Source organism: Sus scrofa, chromosome 13, assembly GCF_054392235.1.
Source record: "Sus scrofa isolate SSC_HxYL_T2T_F1_AM1 chromosome 13, Sscrofa_HxYL_maternal_Yorkshire_Landrace_v2.0, whole genome shotgun sequence".
Taxonomy (NCBI): domain Eukaryota; kingdom Metazoa; phylum Chordata; class Mammalia; order Artiodactyla; family Suidae; genus Sus; species Sus scrofa.
Window position 1 is genome coordinate 29,553,518 of NC_139395.1, and position 18,931 is coordinate 29,572,448.

Genomic DNA, 18,931 nt, shown 5'->3' on the forward strand with positions numbered 1-18,931 from the left:
ATTTCTCTAGAGTTGGAAAAGATTCCAACTCTAAAAAGGAAACTTACGAAGGGAAAAATCTCACTAGTAAAGGAAAACAAATAGTACAGGTAGGAAATCATTCACACAGAAGTATGTCAAAACCAGCAATTGTGTAAGAGGAGCACAAATGCAGGATACTGAAATGGATTTGAAATTAAGATAATGGAAACTTAAAACAATCACATATAGAAGTTCCTGTTGCGACTCAGTGGGTTAAGAACCCAACATTGTGTCTGTGAAAATGCAGGTTCAATTCCTGACCTCATTCAATGGGGTAAGTAAGGATCCAGTGTTGCAGCATGCTATGGCATATGTCGCAGATGCAGTTTGGATCCAGTATTGATGTGGCTATGGTAAAGGCCTGCAGCTGCAGTTCTGATTCAGTCCCAAGCCCAGCAATTTCCATATGCTGCAGGTGCAACCATAAAAAAAATAAATAAAATTTTTAAAAATTTTAAGAAACAATCACACATATACCTACACACTGCCTCTCTGTCTATATATGTATATACAAATGTGCATATATGTATACATACAGAGAAATATATATAGAGAGAGACTGCCCATCAAAGCCTAACAGTAACTGCAAACCAAAAATCTACAATAGATACATAAAAAAGAAAAAGTAACCCAAACACAATACTAAGGATAATCATAAAACCACAAAAGAACAAAAGGGAAAAAAAAAGACCTACAAGAACAAATCCAAAACAATTAACTAAATGGCAATAAGAACATACATAGCAATAATGACCTTAAATGTAAACGGATTAAATGCTCCAACTAAAACACAAAGACTGGCTAAATGGATACAAAAACAAGATGCTGTCTACAAGAGACCCACTTCAGATCTAGGGACACATACAGAATGAAAGTGAGCCTATGGAAAAAGGTATCCCATGCAAATGGATATCGAAAGAAAGCTGGAACAGCAGTATTCACATCAGAGGAAAAAAAGACTTTAGATTTAACAATTGCAAATATATATGCACTCAACACAAGAGCATCTCAGTATATAAAGCAAATGGTAGGAACCACAAAAGGAGAAGTTGACAGTAAGACAATAATAGTGGGGGACTTTATCACCTCACTTACATAAATGGACAGATTACCCAGACATAAAATCAATAAGGAAGCATGAGCCTTAAATTACACATTAGACCAGATGGACTTTATACTTATATAACATTAGCAGAATACACATTCTTCTCAAGTATACATGGAACATTCTCCAAGAGAGATTACACATGCCGGGCCATGAAACAAATTTCAGTAAACTTAAGAAAACTGAAATCATATCAAGCATCTTTTCCAACTACAAATCTATGAGACTAGAAATCAACTACAAGAAAAAAAACTGCAAAAAAACACTAAGCAATGTGCTACTAAACAAATGGCTCACTGAAGAAATCAAAGAAATTAAAAAAATCTAGAGACAAAGGAGAACACAATGATCCAAAAAGTATGGGACACAGCAAAAGCAGTTCTAAGAGGGAAGTTTAGAGTGATACAATCTTACCTCGGGAAACAAGAGAAATCTCAAATAAACAACTTAAACTTACACCTTAAGCAACAAGGGAAAGAAGGAAAAACAAAACCCAGAGTTAGTAGAAGGAAAGAAATCGCAAATATCAAAACAGAAATAAACTAGATAGAGACAAAGAAAATAAGATCAATCAAACTACAAGCTGGTTCTTTGAAAAAAAAAATCAAGAAAATTGATAAACTTTTGGCCAGACTCATCAAGAAAAAAAAAGAAGGCTCAAATCAATAAAATCAGAAGTGAAAAAGGAGAAGTTACAACTCATACCACAGAAATAAAAAGGATCATAAAATACACTGCTAAATGGACAAATTCTTAGAAAGATACAACCTTTCAAGACTGAACCAGAAAGAAATAGAAAACATGAAAAGACCAGCCACAAATATTGAAATATAACATGATTAAAAACTTCCAACAATCAAAAGTCCAGGAGTAAATGGGTTCACAAGTGAATTCTACCAAACATTTAGAAAAGAGTTAATGCATATCCTTCTGAAACTCTTCTAAAAAACTGCAGAGGAAGGAACATTCTGAAGCTCATTCTATAAGACCACCTTTACCTTGAAACCAAAACCAGACAAAGATACCACTAAAAAGGGGGGAAAAAAAGGCTAATATTACTGATGAACATGTAAGCAAAAATCCTCAACAAAATGCTAGCAAACCAAATCCAACACTTTAAAAAAGGATCATATACCATGATCAAGTGGGATTTATCCCAGAAATGCAAGGAATTTTTCAATACATGCAAGTCAATCAGTGTGATACACCACATGAACAAACTGAAGAATAAAACCCATATGGTCACCTCGATAGATATAGAAAAAACTTTTGACAAAATTCAACATGCATTTATGATAAACGCTTCAGAAAGCAGGCACACAAGGGACCTACTTCAACATAAAAAAGGCCATATATGACAAACCCATAGCTAACATCATTCTAATGGTGAAAAGTTGAAAGAATTTCCTCTAAAATGAGAGGCTCACTCTCACCACTTTTTTTTATGTTCACTCTTGCTGCTTTTATTTAACATAGCTTTGCAAGTACTAACCATGGCAGTTAAAGAAAAAAAATAAAAGGAATCCAAATTTTTTTTTATTTTAAAATTTTAAGGCCATACCTGTGGCATATGCAAGTTCCCAGGACAGGGAATGAATCTGAGCCACAGCTGCCACCTACACCACAGCTGCAGCAATGCAGGACACTTTAACCCTCTGTGCCTCGTCAGGGATCGAAACCAAACCTCTACAGTGACCTGAGCCACTGCAGTGGGATTTTTAACCCACTGCACGACAGTGGGAACTGCAAGGAATCCAAATTGAAAAAGAAGTAAAACTGTCACTGTTTGCAGATTACATGATACATAGAAATTCCTAAAGATTACATAGAAATTCCTAAAGATGCTACCAGAAAATACTAGAGCTTATCATGAATTTGGTAAAGCAGTAGGACAAAATTAATAGAGAAATCTGTTGCATTGCTATAATACAGAAAGAGAAATTAAGGAAACAATCCCATTTACCATCCCATCAAAAAGAATAAAATACCTACGTATAATCCTAGCTAATGAGGCAAAAGGCCTGTATTTCAAAAACTATGAGACACTGATGAAAGAAATCAAATACGACACAAACAGACGGAAAGATACACCATGCTCTTGGACTGGAAGAATCAATAATGCCAAAATGACTATACTACCCAATGCAATCAACAGATTAATGCAATTCCTATCAAATAACCAATGGCATTTTTCACAGACATAAGAGCAAAAATTTTTGAATTTGTATGGAAATACAAAAATACCTCAAAGAGCCAAAGCACTCCTGGCCGGGGCGGGGGGGGGGGGGGAGTGGAATCATACCCAATATATAATTCAGTTAGCGCCCCAGGATATACTCAGTATCAGATACACACTATGAAAAATCCCACTTTCATTTTTACAATCTTCACTGAGTTATCTTACTGTCTTGTTATCACTTTGTATGGCCAGAAATTACTTTGTATGGCCAAGAAATCATAACACTCTTTCTGGGTTAGCACAGGTATGAAGAGCCATCACTTCTTTTCATCCTTTTGTATAGTAATACATCTCAATGCAATTGGGCATCTTTCACAATGTTACTACTACTAGCATTAATTATTCTGTAACAGTGATAAAACAACTAGACTTTAATCCAGAATATACATACCAAAAGGAAATAAAAAGTTACATTGGTTTTATCCTACTTCAAGGACTATAAAGTACTTCAACACATCATTTTATTTAATAATCATGACAATGTTCTGTGTTGGTATATCAGGCAGCGCGTTTTTACTATTAGGGAAACTATCTCACTTATTCTTCACAATTATTCATTAAATCTATGTAAGATCTACAAAGTGAGTAAGAAGTTCCACACATCACAGAGCAATTAAAACAGTGAGAACCAATCATGAAAAAAAAGGCTAGCTGACTCTAGAGTCAGGGAGCTCTTGGAAACTATGCTCTGCTGTTTTGGAGAGGAAGCATTCCAATTTTAGAGATAGAGAACAGGAAGAGATTTGATCTCTTATTCAGTGTCAAATGAATAAGTGGAAAATTCAGCACTCAGATTCTGAGTTAATGTTCTGACTTAATCCAGCGCATTTCCCATTTCACTACAACGTCTCTTTAATATTAAAACCTTACATTTGTTTACAACTTCTCATTTTACAAGATGGCATTAAAATTTAACAATCCTTTGAAGGATGCACCATTCCTAACTTACAGGCAATGTAGGGAGTGATCACAACAGGTGAGTAAATGAGATATGGCAAGTTTAGACAAGAAGAATTTAAATTATGCCTTGAGATCTTGCTCAATCCAATTTACAATTCCAAAAGTAAAAAAGCAAGCGTCTTCTATGTTTAAGAGGCTTGGATCAATTTCAATCCTGGTATGTCACTGTCCTTGATCATCTCAGCAAATCTCCAATACATCCTGGAGCCATGTTTTCATCTGTGTTACAGTTACTGCATTTTCTCTCACATTCCAATATTTGAGTTCCTTCTTTGTAGGGAGAAAGGACTCCTCCTCCCCGGCACGTAGTAGCCACTCAACAAATGATCGAAACCATAGGGAATACATCGGTTAGACAACGGAAAAACAACTACCTGCTGTGAACCCTCGATAATGTACAAGGTGGGTGATTACATTACCCGTCCCAGACACACTTCCCTCTTTCGTTTCCGATTTAAATGGAGTCCCAATGAATGAAGTAAAACTGAAGGCAGCCCAGTACACCAGAGTCCGGAAGGAAAATAAGTACTAGGTAGAACTGAAGACCAAGTGGGGCCTGGCACGGCTCCAGCGCGAGGTGAAGGGGTAGGGGATGCCAGGAGGGCCGCTCCCTAGCCAAAGGTCTGCGAGAAAATGACGTATCTCTTCGGACCGGAATCGGCCTCGGAGATGGTCCCGTCTCTGCCAGTACCCCAGGCCCAGCCAAAGCCAGTCACTCACCGCGAGGCCGGGCTCCTTGGGGCCGCCCTTAGGGCCGCCAAGTTACGATTCCCCAGTGTTTGGAAATGGATCGAAAACAAACCGGGTCGCCAGGGGTCACCGCGGGCTTCCGGTTTCCTCGAAGACACCGCCGCTTCCCCAGCGAAGGCAGCCGCTCCGGGGATGCCGCAGAAGGACTCCCATTTCTCTTGCCTCAGCAGCGCCAACGCCGGCCCGGCAGGCCGGTAGTCTGGGGCCTCGGAAGTTCTGGAAGGAGAGCTAGGCGAGGCCGAGGGCCGAGCGGCCACCAGAGAAGGCCCGTTACCCAGCAACACGCGCGCGCGGGGCTCCGGCCCGCCGGAGCAGGCCAGTCAGAGCCCGCACCCGGCAGGGCCGCGAAGGGGGAGCGCGGCTGGACAGCTGAACAGAAGGACGATTGGCTCACGGCCGGAAGAAGGGGTTCCCGTGGTCCGCACCTAGGCGCCGGGAACGCTAGAGCAAACCGGAAGTCAGGCCCGAGGGAGTGGGGAGACAATCTGCGAAGCCCGTACGGGGGGTTGCGGGTGGGGTGAGGAGGGAGAAGGTGGGCGTTGCGTACTTGTCCCGTAAGCCTCCGCGGCGGGGAGGGGCCACGGCGTACTACGCTTCCCGTGAGCCTCCGCGGTGGGACGGGCGGGGCCGCGGCGACGCGAGAGGCGGGAGCAGAGGCGGAGTGGGTAAGACGTCAACCGCCTGGGTGGTGGTTGGACCGGTGTCTTTCTTCTGTGGTGTTTTTTTTACTGGCGTCCGCTTGGGGGTTCCCAAGTGTTGTGGCGCGTGTTGGCTCCTCTTGGTTGCGCTCTTGCAGGTTCCCAGCGCCTTGGAGGAGGAACTGGGGAACCCATGACACTGAGCGCTTGCTGAGGGGTGGTAAACGCCTGCCTCTGTTTTTTGGGGGGATGGGGTAGTTGTAACTCTAGGCCCCGTATTTACTTAGCACACCTCTGTTTCTGAAAAAGTGAAATCTGCTGACCTGAGGGCACAGCTTTGGGATCTGAAAGTTCAACCCGGCTGAACCAGTTTCTCCCACCCTTGGTTGTTTCTAGAAAGTGGGCCATCCCGAGTTGTGGAGTCAGGAGTTGAATTCGTTGTTGTCCGTTGTTGTCCTTGGGAGTCGCAGCAGCCGGGTGGAACCCATTAAACTCTGGGCATGCTTCTGGTTAAGAGGATAACCGAGAAAACGCTCATTATAGGGCATTTATCCTTACCAACTGCCGATTAGCAATCAGGTCGCCTCCTCTCCACCCCTTTAGTAATATTTGTAAACTGAGGGTTTAAATAGCGTTGGAGTCGGTATTTGGAAGCGTGTTTTAATTCATCAGCTCATCAAAGATGGATTTGGCTATAGGGTTTACTTTAACATAGATTTCTCTTATTGTTAAGCCTCTCTTTTTGCTTTAGATTTAAGTGAAAATTCACAGTTGTTATGCGCAATGATTATAACTTAAAGTTAACCTGACATTTTAAAAATGTTTTATTAGAGGAGTTCCCGTCGTGGCTCAGTGGTTAGCGAATCCGACCAGGAACCATGAGGTTACAGATCCGATCCCTGGCCTTGCTCAGTGGATTAAGGATCCAGTGTTGCCATGAGCTGTGGTGTAGGTTGCAGACGCGGGTCGGATCCCGCGTTGCTGTGGTTCTGGCGTAGGCAGGCGGCTGCAGCTCCAATTGGACCCCTAGCCTGGGAACCTCCATATGCCGCGGGAAATGGCAAAAAAGACAAAAAAAAAAAAAAATCTTTAAAAATGTTTTATTAGATCCCTGGCCTTGCTCAGTCGGTTAAGGAAAAGGCGTTTTCGGCAGCTACAGCTCAGATTTGACCCCCAGCCTGGGAAATTCTATATGCTGTGGGTGCAGCCCGACAAAAAAGTTTTAAAAATCTGTAATAAAGGAATCATTTAGAAAGATCTGTTAACTCCAGTTTATCAGGCTGGACCTAAGAGCAGGCTTTTTAATAATTTTTACAAAAATCATCCCTTTTCTGTTGCCTGGGTAATGAGCTTTACAAAGGAAAACCAAACCACCAGGTCGTGTGTTTTAGCTAGTAGTTGTTGAAGAATGTTAGAAAAATTGGTTAGGCACCCCAAACTATCAAAAGTATAGTAATCTGGTTTCTAATTTGTGTATCTTGAAATGTTTTCTGTTGCTTCATCATTTACAATTTAGAATAATTCGAGACTTGTTAAAAAGAAAGGAAGTTGATTTTGTCCTTTCTGAGTAAATAAGATGACTTAGCTCAGTATTTTAGTTTATCTGATGAGTCTATTTTTAATATACACACCTCCCTATTATAATTATGGAAAAAGTGTTTTGTTTTTGTTTAGAATGCATACGGCTATCAGTTTAGTCAAGGGAAATATCTTTTTTTTTTTTTTTTTTTTTTTGCATGGATGGGTGTGTGTGTGGAAGGGGTAGGCGGAGAGTGGTACTCCCTGCTAGACTATATCAAAATATAATCCAAGTATTCATTAAATTAAGCTGGACATGGTCACTTTCTATCCATTTATGGATCTGCTTTAATTAACTTTAGGAAAGACATTAAAGAAAACCTGGCACAGTTTAGTTATAAGCATATATTATAAGTTTTATTACAATATTGCTGCCAAGAAAAAGACCTCTGATAAGTCAAGTAAAAGACACAGTCTTGGGGCATTTTACAGGAAAAGAAAATGGTTAGATAATCATCATTAAACTAGATAACAGAAAAGAGAATTTAGGGATCATTGGATTCTTAACTAATAGCAGCTTAGTTGAGTGGATGGTTTCCCAGAGTATGTCCTAATTCCATTGAAGTTTATTGGAAGCTTGCTTAGGTATCCCCCAACCCCTACCCCAGGAATGTTCAGTTCATCCCAGGAGGGAGTTGTGAGTTACAGTCATCCAAAAAAAAAAATTTATACCAGGCCAGGTTTAGGACAATTTTTTTTCATTATTACATCTTCTGTAAGTATAAATGCAGTCTGAAATTTTAAAAACAATTCACACCTTTAAAATATATGTACTTGTTACAAAATGGCCATTTTGGAGTGAGTGCAACACTCTTGACACAAGGCACTTTTTTAGGATGTCCTGTTTACAAGCTGTGGCAAACAAATGATGGATATCACAAGAGATCTTTTTCCCCACCTTTTCCCACCTCCTCCAATCACCAGGGTCCTGATGTTTGCTGTCAAGAGCTGCTGGCAAAGAACAGAGTTGAGGACTGGCTGCACTTTCCTTTTTCACTGGGGTAGGTTGGACTTCAAAACAATATCTAAACAAAGAATGAGGGCCCTGGCACAATTCCTAACTGGCTCAGTCTGCTTCTCTTATTTTTAGGCCATCTGAATTTTTAAGACTGCTTCAAATCTTATTTTTGTTTAATCAGTATGTTAAAACAATGAAAAAGGGTTTTAAATGGGAGCTATGTATTTCAAAGCTGTGACAAATATATACTGTTAGAGGAAAGGAAATGTACCTTTTGAGGGAAATTTGTAAAGTGAATTTTGGGTTAGGATTTAAATTGTATATTAATTTGATTTGATTAAAATCATACATTCCTAGGCATCATGTTTTCCGTGTCTGCCCTGTGTTCTGTGAGCACTGTGTAGGTGTGGCTCTTACGTGTCACAGAACAGAAGATGTTAAAACCTTTAAGCTGAAATAGCAGGGTCCTTTCTTTCTTTTTTTTTCCTTTTTACAGGCACACCTGTGGCATATTTTGTTCTTAGGCTGGGGGTAGAATTGGAGGATGCTGCTTCTGGCCAGCACCACAGCTACAGCAACAGGATCTGAGCTGTGTCTGTGACCTACATTGTAGCTTGTGGCAATGCCATGTCCTTAACCCACTGAGTGAGGCCAGGGATCAAACCCACATCCTCACATAGTTGGTAATATGTTTCTTATTTGATCAGTAGCACTCTTACAATTTAATAACACAATCCTGAGGACAAGTTTTAAAATATTCTCAAGAGTTTTAAAATATACTTTCGATGTAGAAAAGTGTGATATATTGACCAATTTAAAGTATTTTCAAGCACTAAAATATGTTTGAATAAACTTATGTGGGGGAAGTGAGATAAAAGTATGAATTCTAGGAGAAAAGGAATATCTGTCCTAACTATGGAAGGAGATTTTGTTCATGTGCTTTTCAAGTGGATGGATTGATAGTAGATAGCAAATTTTTATGACTTTTACATTCCATTTATAAAAGAGTTATATACTACTATCTCTAGAAGCTAGCCTTGTCTGGTACATACAGTTTGCGCTTTATAATAACTTTTTGATTTGAAATGCTTTGCAGTCAGTAGGAATTAGCTTTTGACAGCTTTCACTTTATTAAAAATAAACATGAGTGACATAATTGTATGCATGGTAAGTAAATGCAGTAACTTTCTTTTGGAAACATATGTAGGTGAAAAAAAATTTAGTAGTCTTAGCCTTTGATGTGAGGAGTAAGGAGAATATGAGACGAGCTAACAGGAGAATAGCAGCAGAGAAATCAGGATGTGGTTGGTAGATTGTATAGAGAAGGAAAAAAGATCCAGTAAGGGGAATCCTGAACTACTTATTAAATGAAGGAAGAGTAACCCTTCTCTAAGGCTTGATACTCTTAACTGTTTGAGGTATGAGTTCATTAATTTATTCAATACTTTAATATTTATTCAGCAACTACCATGTGTCATTATTTTGGGCACTGAGATAAAACAGGGAAAATAGCTTTTAAATGTATGAGGTAAAATGTATCACAGAGAAATCAATAAATAAGACCTATGTGAAATTTAGTGTGACAGATTCCTTCCCATTAATTTTTTCATGACAGTTTGTATATGTGTCCAAAAAGAAAATAAACTTTATTCCCCTGTTTAAAATGGGAAGAGAGGGAGAAATAATTGTTTTAAAACTTTGACATATGCACTATAAAAACCAAGAATATAAAGTCAGCTTTTCAGAGGAAAGATATTTTATAAAGCTGCCAAATAAACAGCAATGAAAGAATGACATTAAACTTAAGATCTATAGAAAGAAATTAAACTAGATTTTTCAAATAGATTATGTAGCAAAAGAGAGGGAAAAATTTTAAAACCACTGCACAACTCACATAAAAATGAAATCATTGATTTTATAATAGTTACAAAAATAAAGATAAAATTTCCTAGTGTAAATTTTTCTATTGTCTATGAATAGTCAATTGATACTTAAAAGTCCAAAGATAAAAAGATGTTATTTAAAAAATTCACTGATATTTTATTAGTTATGTTCTCCTGACAATCATTTTATATAATTGCCTTTTGGCTTTACTAACCACCCCTCCCTCTCCTCCCATAGCCAGTCTGTTCACCTAGTTTTGTAGATTTTATCCTTTAGCTATCTTTTGGATCTATTTTATGGTCTCTGCTGTGCCACAGTTTTTTATTTTTCTATTATAATAGTTTCATTTAATTAGCCCCCCCCCCTTTTTTTTGGCTTCCACCTCATTCTTTACATGGATAGCTAAATGATCATTTAAGAATGTTAATCTTACCATTACATTTTTCCTCTTAAACTCCTGAAGTGACTCCTTAGCATGTTTTAAAAGTCCATTCTTAATCTTGCCCAGCTTATTTTACCACCAACTTTTTTAAACATTGCCAACTCAGGTATCAAAATTGGGTATCTTTATTCCTTTATAAAATTTTCGTTCAGTTGACCCTGGTTATGATTTTATTTTTTTACTATAGCTGATTTACAGTGTTCTGTCAGTTTCTGTCATACAGCAAAATGACCCAGCTGTACACACATAAACATTCTTCTTCTCATATTATCTTCTATCACATTCTGTCACAAATGATTGGATATAGTTCTGTGTGCTATATGGCAAGTTGCCATTGCTTATCCATTCTAAATGTAGCAGTTTGCATTTGTTAATCCCAAACTCCCAGTCCATCCCACTCCCTCCCCCTCCGCCTTGGCAACCGCAAATCTGCTCTCCATTGCTCTCCTTGTCTGTGAGTCTGTTTCTGTTCTGTAGATAGGTTCATCTGTGCCTTATTTTAGATTCCACATATAAGTGATATATGGTGTTTGTCTTTCTCTTTCTGACTACTTAGTATGAGAATCTCCAGTTTCATCCACATTGCTTCAAATGGCATTATTTTTTTCTTTTTTAGGTGATTATGATTTTAGAATATGTACTTTTTTAGATTATCATTGACTTTTTAAAAATAAATTTTAAAATTCTCAGAGAATTGAGGAACTCCAGAAAAATTCTTCTACAATATTTTGAGAATTATTTGTCCTAAAGTGATATCATATTTAAAAGATACTATTTGGTTTTGCTGCACCTGTGGTATAGGTCACAGCTGTGGCTTGGATTTGATCCCTGGCCCAGGAACTTCCATATGTTGCAGCTGTGGCAAAAAAAAAAAAAAAAAAAAAAAAAGGAGATACTGTATCTTCAGATAATGGATATCAGGTTCAGACTGTATGAAGCAAAACTAGACAGAAGTAGAGAAAAACCCACAAAACTGAAAGATTTTTAATATGCCTCTCTCACTAACTGATAGGATAAAAAAAATACATTAAGGAAATAGATGATTGGAATAAAATTAGTAACATTACATCATTAGGATGGCTATTACAAATAAAAACAAAATAGAAAATATCCATCTTAAAATTAATATAGGGTAGTTCTCACTGTGGTGCAATGCAATCAGCTACATCTCTACAGTGCTAGGATACAGGTTCGATCCCCAGAGTGGCACAGTAGATTAGGAATTCTGGATTGCCACAACTGCGGTTTAAGTTGGAACCAGGGCTCAGATCTGATCCCTGGCTGGCCCAAGAACTCCATGTGCCACGTGGTGGCCAAAAACAAAAGCAATATGGAATTAATATTAATAGAGACTTTAAATAACCCAAACCGTCTTGAGAAAGAAGAACAAAGTTGGAGGCTTCCCATTTGCTGACCTTAAAACATTATAGAACTTCAAAATCAAAACGTTATGGACCTGGCATAAAGACATAAATATAGACCAGTGGAATAGGATATAGAGCACACACAAAAAATCCTCAGATGTATCATCAAATATTTTTCAGTAAGTGAGCCAAGACCATTCAATCGGGAAAGGGCAGTCTTTTCAACAAATGGTGTTGGGGAAACTGAATATCCATATGAAAAACTATGACATTGGACTTTTACTTCACATCGTAAAAATTGATTCAAGATGGATCGAAGACCTAAATAGAAGAGCTAAATCTATAACACTCTTGGAAGGAAAACAGGGGGAGGACTTCATGACATTAGACTTGTCAGTTTCTTGGATGTGACACCAAAAGCACAGGTAATAAAAGAAAATATAGGTAACTAATTGTCTCTAAATCAATCACTAATAAAATTTTTTAAATAATCATCTAGAGATTCCAATATTGGACAGATATTGTGATCTTTGAATTTCTTTTAGAACTGTCTTAATACATAACTGGTGAGTAGGTAAAGAATATAATTTCACAACTGAAATCATGCCTATGCTTAAATAGTATGGGCATTCAGTGATACGAGGAAATAGTCAAAATATATTGTTAAAGCAGATTGTCAAATTCTGAGGTTACAGATTTATGTCTTTTCCTTATGATAAAATTAGTGAAAAAATAATCACATAACATAAAAAGAAAGGTTGAGGAATCATAGAAGACAAAGGATTTCAACAAATATTTTGAGGGAAGCTAGGTATGAACCTATGTGAAATAAAATGGAGCCCAGGAAGCTTCAGTACAGAATATACTGGAGAAGAGTCCACAGTGTAGATAGGAATCAACCTTCCCAGAAAGATCATGATGACGCTCTGAAGGTCCTAAATAAAAGGTGGAGGATGAATGTGACATATTTTGAAAACTTTAATGACACTAATTTGTTTCCTTGTCTTCCTCATCTCATCATACAGAAAGACAGGTCGAGACTTTCAGGATAAAAGAGGGGAGGACCCTTTCCAAAGAAATTGAAAATTAGACAAACTGAGAGAAATCCTTAGTTTATTTCTTTTCAGGGTAAGAATTCTAGTTTATTCCTGTTCTCAGTGTGTCATGGTTACTTAGCACATTTAGTTGTCATGTGTAGAAGATTAGTTTTAGCGTTACACAGTTTTAAATTAATTCCATTTTCACATTCTCTTTTTAAAACTCTTTAATGGTAGATTCCTTTCTTAGTATTTGTGTAGTGACTTTTGAAACATTAATTATATAGTGACTTACTAGAACCCAGAGTGAAAAATATCATATCCTTTTTATTAAAATTATGACACATTTCTATAATGAGGAAAATAACTGATCATGTATAAATTATTTTGAATGACAAGTTGAACTCTCTAATTAGATTAGCCTGAGACTCTATTTCCATGTCTTGTGTGTTAAAGAAGGTAGTCAACTTAATTGAAAGTTATTCTTCAGCAACATTAGTGGAATAAAATTTTATCTTTAAACAAATCAACTGTGACTTCCATGACAATATAGCTTAGATAAAGGTAAATTCAGAATGGGCACATGAAGGGAAAAATAACTAAGCTGGTCTGAAATTAATAGTCTCCTTATTCAACCTACTGATAAAATTCTAATATTTTTATAGCACTATGGTATTAATAGTCTGAATAATATTCTTAATTATTGTTGGATCTCTTGTTTATTCTCACAAGTCTGAATACACTGAATGATACAAAATACTGGACTACTTGGGGCCATCCAATATAGACGTAAAGCATATAAACTGATTACTAACGTTTGAAGTTGGCATTTAGTACAGTTTATCATATTTATAATTATTTGTTAACTTTCCCTTGAAAAAACTTAAAGTTAAAGAATTTGGTTACCAGCCTTTAAATATTCTGATAAGCTGTTTCTTTCCATTCTACTTTGATTTTTTATTTTGAATGAAATTCATCAGTTAGCCTCAATTTTAAAACAGAAAAGGAACAGGAACTATTATCTTGGAACATTTATTAATCTAGACGCTATCCAACAGTATCTGCTTAAACTACTCCCTGAATGATAAAGATAAATTATGAACAGGAGGGAAGATGGTGGAGTAGTAGGACCTGGGGCTCACCTAGTTCCCCAAATACATTGAAGATACATCTACATTTGGAAGTATTTGCACATAAAATTTGCTAAAAACTGACGAAAGACCTCAGGATTATTATAGAGCAAGAAAAACTTCACAAAACCAGATGGGACAGAAGAGAAGAAAAAGAAGCTAAAGGAAGTGAGAGGAGAGGGAACCTGCACCCCATGAGGGATCTGGAAAGAGGAAAAGCTGCACCCTGGGAAGTTCCCCCACCAGAGAGATCAGCCAAAATAGAGGAGGAACTCTGGACAATCTGTATTTAACAAGCAGTTAAAATGGAACCAATCCTCTATAAATGGTCAGTGCTATGGGCAACTGTATGTGAGTGCCAACAGGTGTTGGGAACTAAAACACTGGATCAGACACAAAGAGGGAGATGGAGCTAGCTATGTGGGAAAAAACTGGGGTTGGCAGTGCAGAGCAGAAACAGCTTGGAGGGACTAGAGTATAGGGCCTCCACAATTGAGGGCATGTAAGTAGCAGCAACCTGGTTGGATTTAGGGGCTAGACCCCATTGTTTGGGGGTTCTGGAAGGAAGGGGTGGGATCCACCACTACAGCCTTTTACCCTGTGTGTACTTTCTCAAGCTGCACAATACTGTCTGCTTCAGCTCTGGGAGACACTTGGCAGCAGTGGCTGCCTAGCAACAGCTGAGAAGCCAACCTGCCCTTAGGGCTACAAAGTTCTTGGAGCAGGTGGAGTAACTGCCTAGAGGAATAAGTAACCACCTGGAGGAGTAACACAAGCTGGTGGTCCCCCACACTAGTAGTGCCCAACTTGCACCAGAAGAGTCACTGCTGGCAGTGGCGCCGTTCCCCACCAGAGCAGTAATCTACTTGACCAGGGAAAACACAAGCACTGTGACTCTGTCCAGCAGCCCTGCATGGGCTTGCACTAGCAGTGGCTGGTTGCAAAAGAGCTAAGAGAAGGTCAACTAGCACCTGCTCCCTGCAGGATCTGTAAACTGCCCAACCAGGAAAAGCACAAGCCCCATGGCTCTGGCCGGTAGTCCTGCAGGGGCTTATGCTAGCAGTGCCTGATCTGTGCCAAAAAAGAGCCAAAAGAGGGCTGCCAGTGCACACTCCATGCCAGAGCTGTGGGCTGCCTGGTTGGAGAAAAGCACAAGCTGCAGGGTCTGTGGGCTGCCTGATTGGAGAAAAGCATCAAGCTACAGGGCCCCTGCCAGTGGTCCTGTGAAGGCCCACATCAGTAGCACTTATTCCACACCAAGGGAACTGTGGGAGGCCCATTAACCCATATTCCAATCTACAGTGGCTACAGAGAGCACTCTTACCAGCAGCCAGGTAAGGGGAGGGACCACCAGAACTACACATCCTGCAGCTACAGAGAGATCCTTTTAGCAACAGCTGGGGAGAAGGCCCCAACCCTTGGGGCTTTATAGATCCCTAGAGTGGCCAAGCAAAGGGATTGATGGCAGAATGGTGGCACCTGTCCCTGCAGCAACAGAGAGCAGTCCCTAAGCCTACCTAAGGCAATCTACAGATTCAATGCAATCCCTATCAAGTTACCAGGGACATTCCTCACAGATCTAGAACAAAATATTTTAAAATGTGTATGGGAGTTCCTGTCATGGCTCAGTAGAAGTAAATCTGACTAGGAACCATGAGGTTGTGGTTTCGATCCCTGGCCTCGATCAGTGGGTTAAGGATCTGGCATTGCCCTGAGCTGTGGTATAGGTCACAGATGTGGCTCTGATCCTGCATTACTGTGGCTGTGGCATAGGCCAGCAGCTACAGCTCTGATTTGACTGCTAGCCTGGGAACCTCCATAACTCCATATGCCACGGTATGGCCCTAAAAAGCAAAAGAAATTTTTATGGAAACACAAGAGACTCTGAACAGCCAAAAGAGTAGTGAAAAAGAAAAACAAAAATGGAGGAATCAAGCTTCCTGACTTCAGACAATACTACAAAGCTAAAGTTATCAAAAAAAATATGGTACTGGCACAAAAACAGAAAAATAGATCAATGGAACAGGATAGAAAGCCCAGAAATAAACCCAAGTACCTATGGTCAACTTGTCTATGACAAAGTGGGCAAGAACATACAGTGGAAGAAAGATAGTCTCTTTTTCTTTTTTCTTTTTGTTATTTCCCCAATACAGTTTTTTTTCCTACTGTACAGCATGGTGACCCAGTTACACATACATGTATACATTATTTTTTTTCGCATTATCATGCTCCATCATATGTGACTAGGATTAGGAAGATGTGGTATATATACACAATGGAATACTACTCAGCCCATAAAAAAGAACAAAATGCCATTTGCAGCAACATGGAACTAGAGACTCTCATAGTGAGTGAAGTAAGTCAGAAAGAGAAAGACAAATACCATACGATATTCACTTATATCTGGAATCCAAAATACAGCACCAATGAACCTTTCCAAACATAGTCTCTTCCATAAATGTTGCTGGGAAAACTGGACAACCGCATGTAAGAGAATGAAATTAGAACATTTTCTAACAGCATACACAAAAATAAAAAGGATTAAAGACCTAAATGTAAGGCCAGATACTATAAAACTCCTAGAGGAAAACATAGGAAGAACTCTCTTTGACATCTTGCTTGGCCCACCTCCTAGAATAATGACAGTAAAGACAAAAATTAACCAATGGGACCTAATTACATTTAAAAGTTTCTGCACCATTAACAAAAAAACAACCCATAGAATGGGATAAAATCTTTGCAAATGATTCAACCAACAAAGATTTAATCTTCAAAATATACAAACAACTCATAAAACTCAACAACAAATGCAGATGTGGCCTGGCTCCCATGTTGCTGTGGTGTAGGCCAGCAGCTGTAGCTCTGACTTGACCCCTAGCCAGGGAACTTCCATATGCTGCAGGTGTGGTCTTAAAAAGCAAAAAGCAAAAGAAAAAATAGATCAGGAGTTCCTATGGTGGCACAGTGGATTGAGTCCAATTACAATGGCTTGGGTCACTAAGGAGATATATGTTCAATGCCCAGCCTGATGGCAGTGGTTAAAGTATCCAGCATTGCCACTACTGTGGCTTGGGTTCAGTCCCTGGCCCAGAATCTTCCATATGCTGCGGGTACAGCCATAAAAATAAACATTTTAAAAAAAGTCTTTAAAAGAAGAAATAGATCATTTGAACATTTGAACAGACTGGTCACTATAAATGAAATTGAATATGTAATAAAAAAAATAAAACTACCTACAAACAACAGGACCAGAATTCTATCAAACATCTGAAGAACTTATAACAATCCTTCTTAAACTTAGCCAAAGGATTAAGGAACACTCCCAAAAACATTCTCTGGAGCCACCATCACCTTAATACCAAAACCAGACAAAGATACTACCAAGAAGAAAAAAAATTATAGGCCAATATCTTTCATGAGTATAGGTGCAAAAATTCTTTTTTTTTTTTTGCTATTTCTTTGGGCCGCTTCTGTGGCATATGGAGGTTCCCAGGCTAGGGGTCGAATCGGAGCTGTAGCCACCGGCCTACGCCAGAGCCACAGCAACGCAGGATCTGAGCCGCGTCTGCAACCTACACCACAGCTCACGGCAACGCCAGATCGTTAACCCACTGAGCAAGCGCAGGGACCGAACCCGCAACCTCATGGTTCCTAGTCGGATTCCTTAACCACTGCGCCACGACGGGAACTCCTGCAAAAATTCTTAACAAAATTTTAGTCAACTGAATCCAGTAACACATAAATAAGATCATACACCATAAGCAAGTGGGGTTCATCCTAAGTTCACAGTGATGGTTCAACATATGCAAATCAATCAATGCAATACACCAGATTAACAAAAGTCAAAAATCACGTGACCATCTCAATAGATGGAGAAAAAGCATTTGACAAAATCCAACATCCATGCATGATAAAAAAAAACTTACCAAAGTGGGCATAGAGGGAACATATCGCAACATCATAAACGCCATTTATGACAAACCCACAGCCAATGTATTACCTGATGGAGAAAAGCTGAAAGCCCACTAATATCTGGAACATGACAAGTATGCCCACTCTCACCACTTTTATTCAACATGGTATTGGAAGTCCTAGCCACAGCAATCAGACAAGCAAAAGAAATAAAAGATATCCAAATTGGAAGAGAAGAGGTAAAATTGTCACTCTATGCAGATGACATGATACCATATATAGAAAACCCTCAGGACTTCACACAAAAACTACTCAATCTGATAAATGCATCAGCATAGCAGAATATAATGTTAACATTCATAAATTAGTTGCATTGTTGTATATTAACAATGAAATATTGGAAAAGAAACAAAATACCTTTTAAAATTGTACCCTGCTGAAAAAAAATCTAGGAATGATCCTGACCATGGAGGTGAAAGACATATATTAAGAACTATAAATCATTAATGAAATTAAAGAGGAAAAAGAAATGGAAGATATTCCATGCTCCTGGATTGGAAGAATTAATATTGTTAAAATGGCTATATTGACCAAAGTAATCTACAGATTTGATGTGATCCCTGTCAAATTACCCATGACATTTTTCACAGAACTAGAACAAATTATCCAAAAATTTATATGGAACCACGAAAGACCTAGAATTGTCAAAGCAGTCCTGAGGAAAATAAACAGTAGGCATAACTTTCAGACCTCAGACAATATTACAAAGCCACAATAATCAAGACAGTGTGTACTGATAAAAAAACAGACATACAGTTCAGTGGAACAGAATAGAGAGCCCAGAAATAAACCCCAAAGTCCATTAATCTTTGACAAAACAGGCAAGAGTATAAAACGGGAAAAAGTCTCTTCA

General features: G+C 38.7%; 2 protein-coding genes across 49 annotated transcripts in view; one reads left to right on the forward strand and one right to left on the reverse strand.

The window, feature by feature from the left end:
• Window positions 1–5,609, reverse strand: part of AZI2 (5-azacytidine induced 2) — a 28,393-nt gene extending 22,784 nt beyond the window's left edge. For 5 of the 9 annotated variants that reach the window (XR_014822561.1, XM_084987390.1, XM_003358349.6 and 2 more), the window contains exon 1: window positions 4,315–5,609. The gene's annotated coding sequence lies outside the window, so the exon portion shown is untranslated. The remainder of the gene's footprint in view (window positions 1–4,314) is intronic. The other 4 variants (XM_084987391.1, XM_021071480.2, XM_021071482.2 and 1 more) reach the window with 1 other exon arrangement.
• Window positions 5,111–18,931, forward strand: part of ZCWPW2 (zinc finger CW-type and PWWP domain containing 2) — a 142,166-nt gene continuing 128,345 nt past the window's right edge. For 27 of the 40 annotated variants that reach the window (XR_014822557.1, XR_014822552.1, XR_014822555.1 and 24 more), the window contains exons 1-2: window positions 5,111–5,571; window positions 8,216–8,292. Coding sequence is in view for 19 of the 40 variants with exons in the window: in XM_084987353.1 (XP_084843479.1) it covers window positions 5,111–5,571; window positions 8,216–8,292 (538 nt within the window). In the remaining 21 variants the exon portion in view is untranslated. Of the gene's footprint in view, window positions 5,572–5,714; window positions 5,741–8,126; window positions 8,293–12,964; window positions 13,068–18,931 lie in introns of those variants that run through there. The other 13 variants (XM_084987362.1, XM_084987382.1, XM_084987375.1 and 10 more) reach the window with 8 other exon arrangements.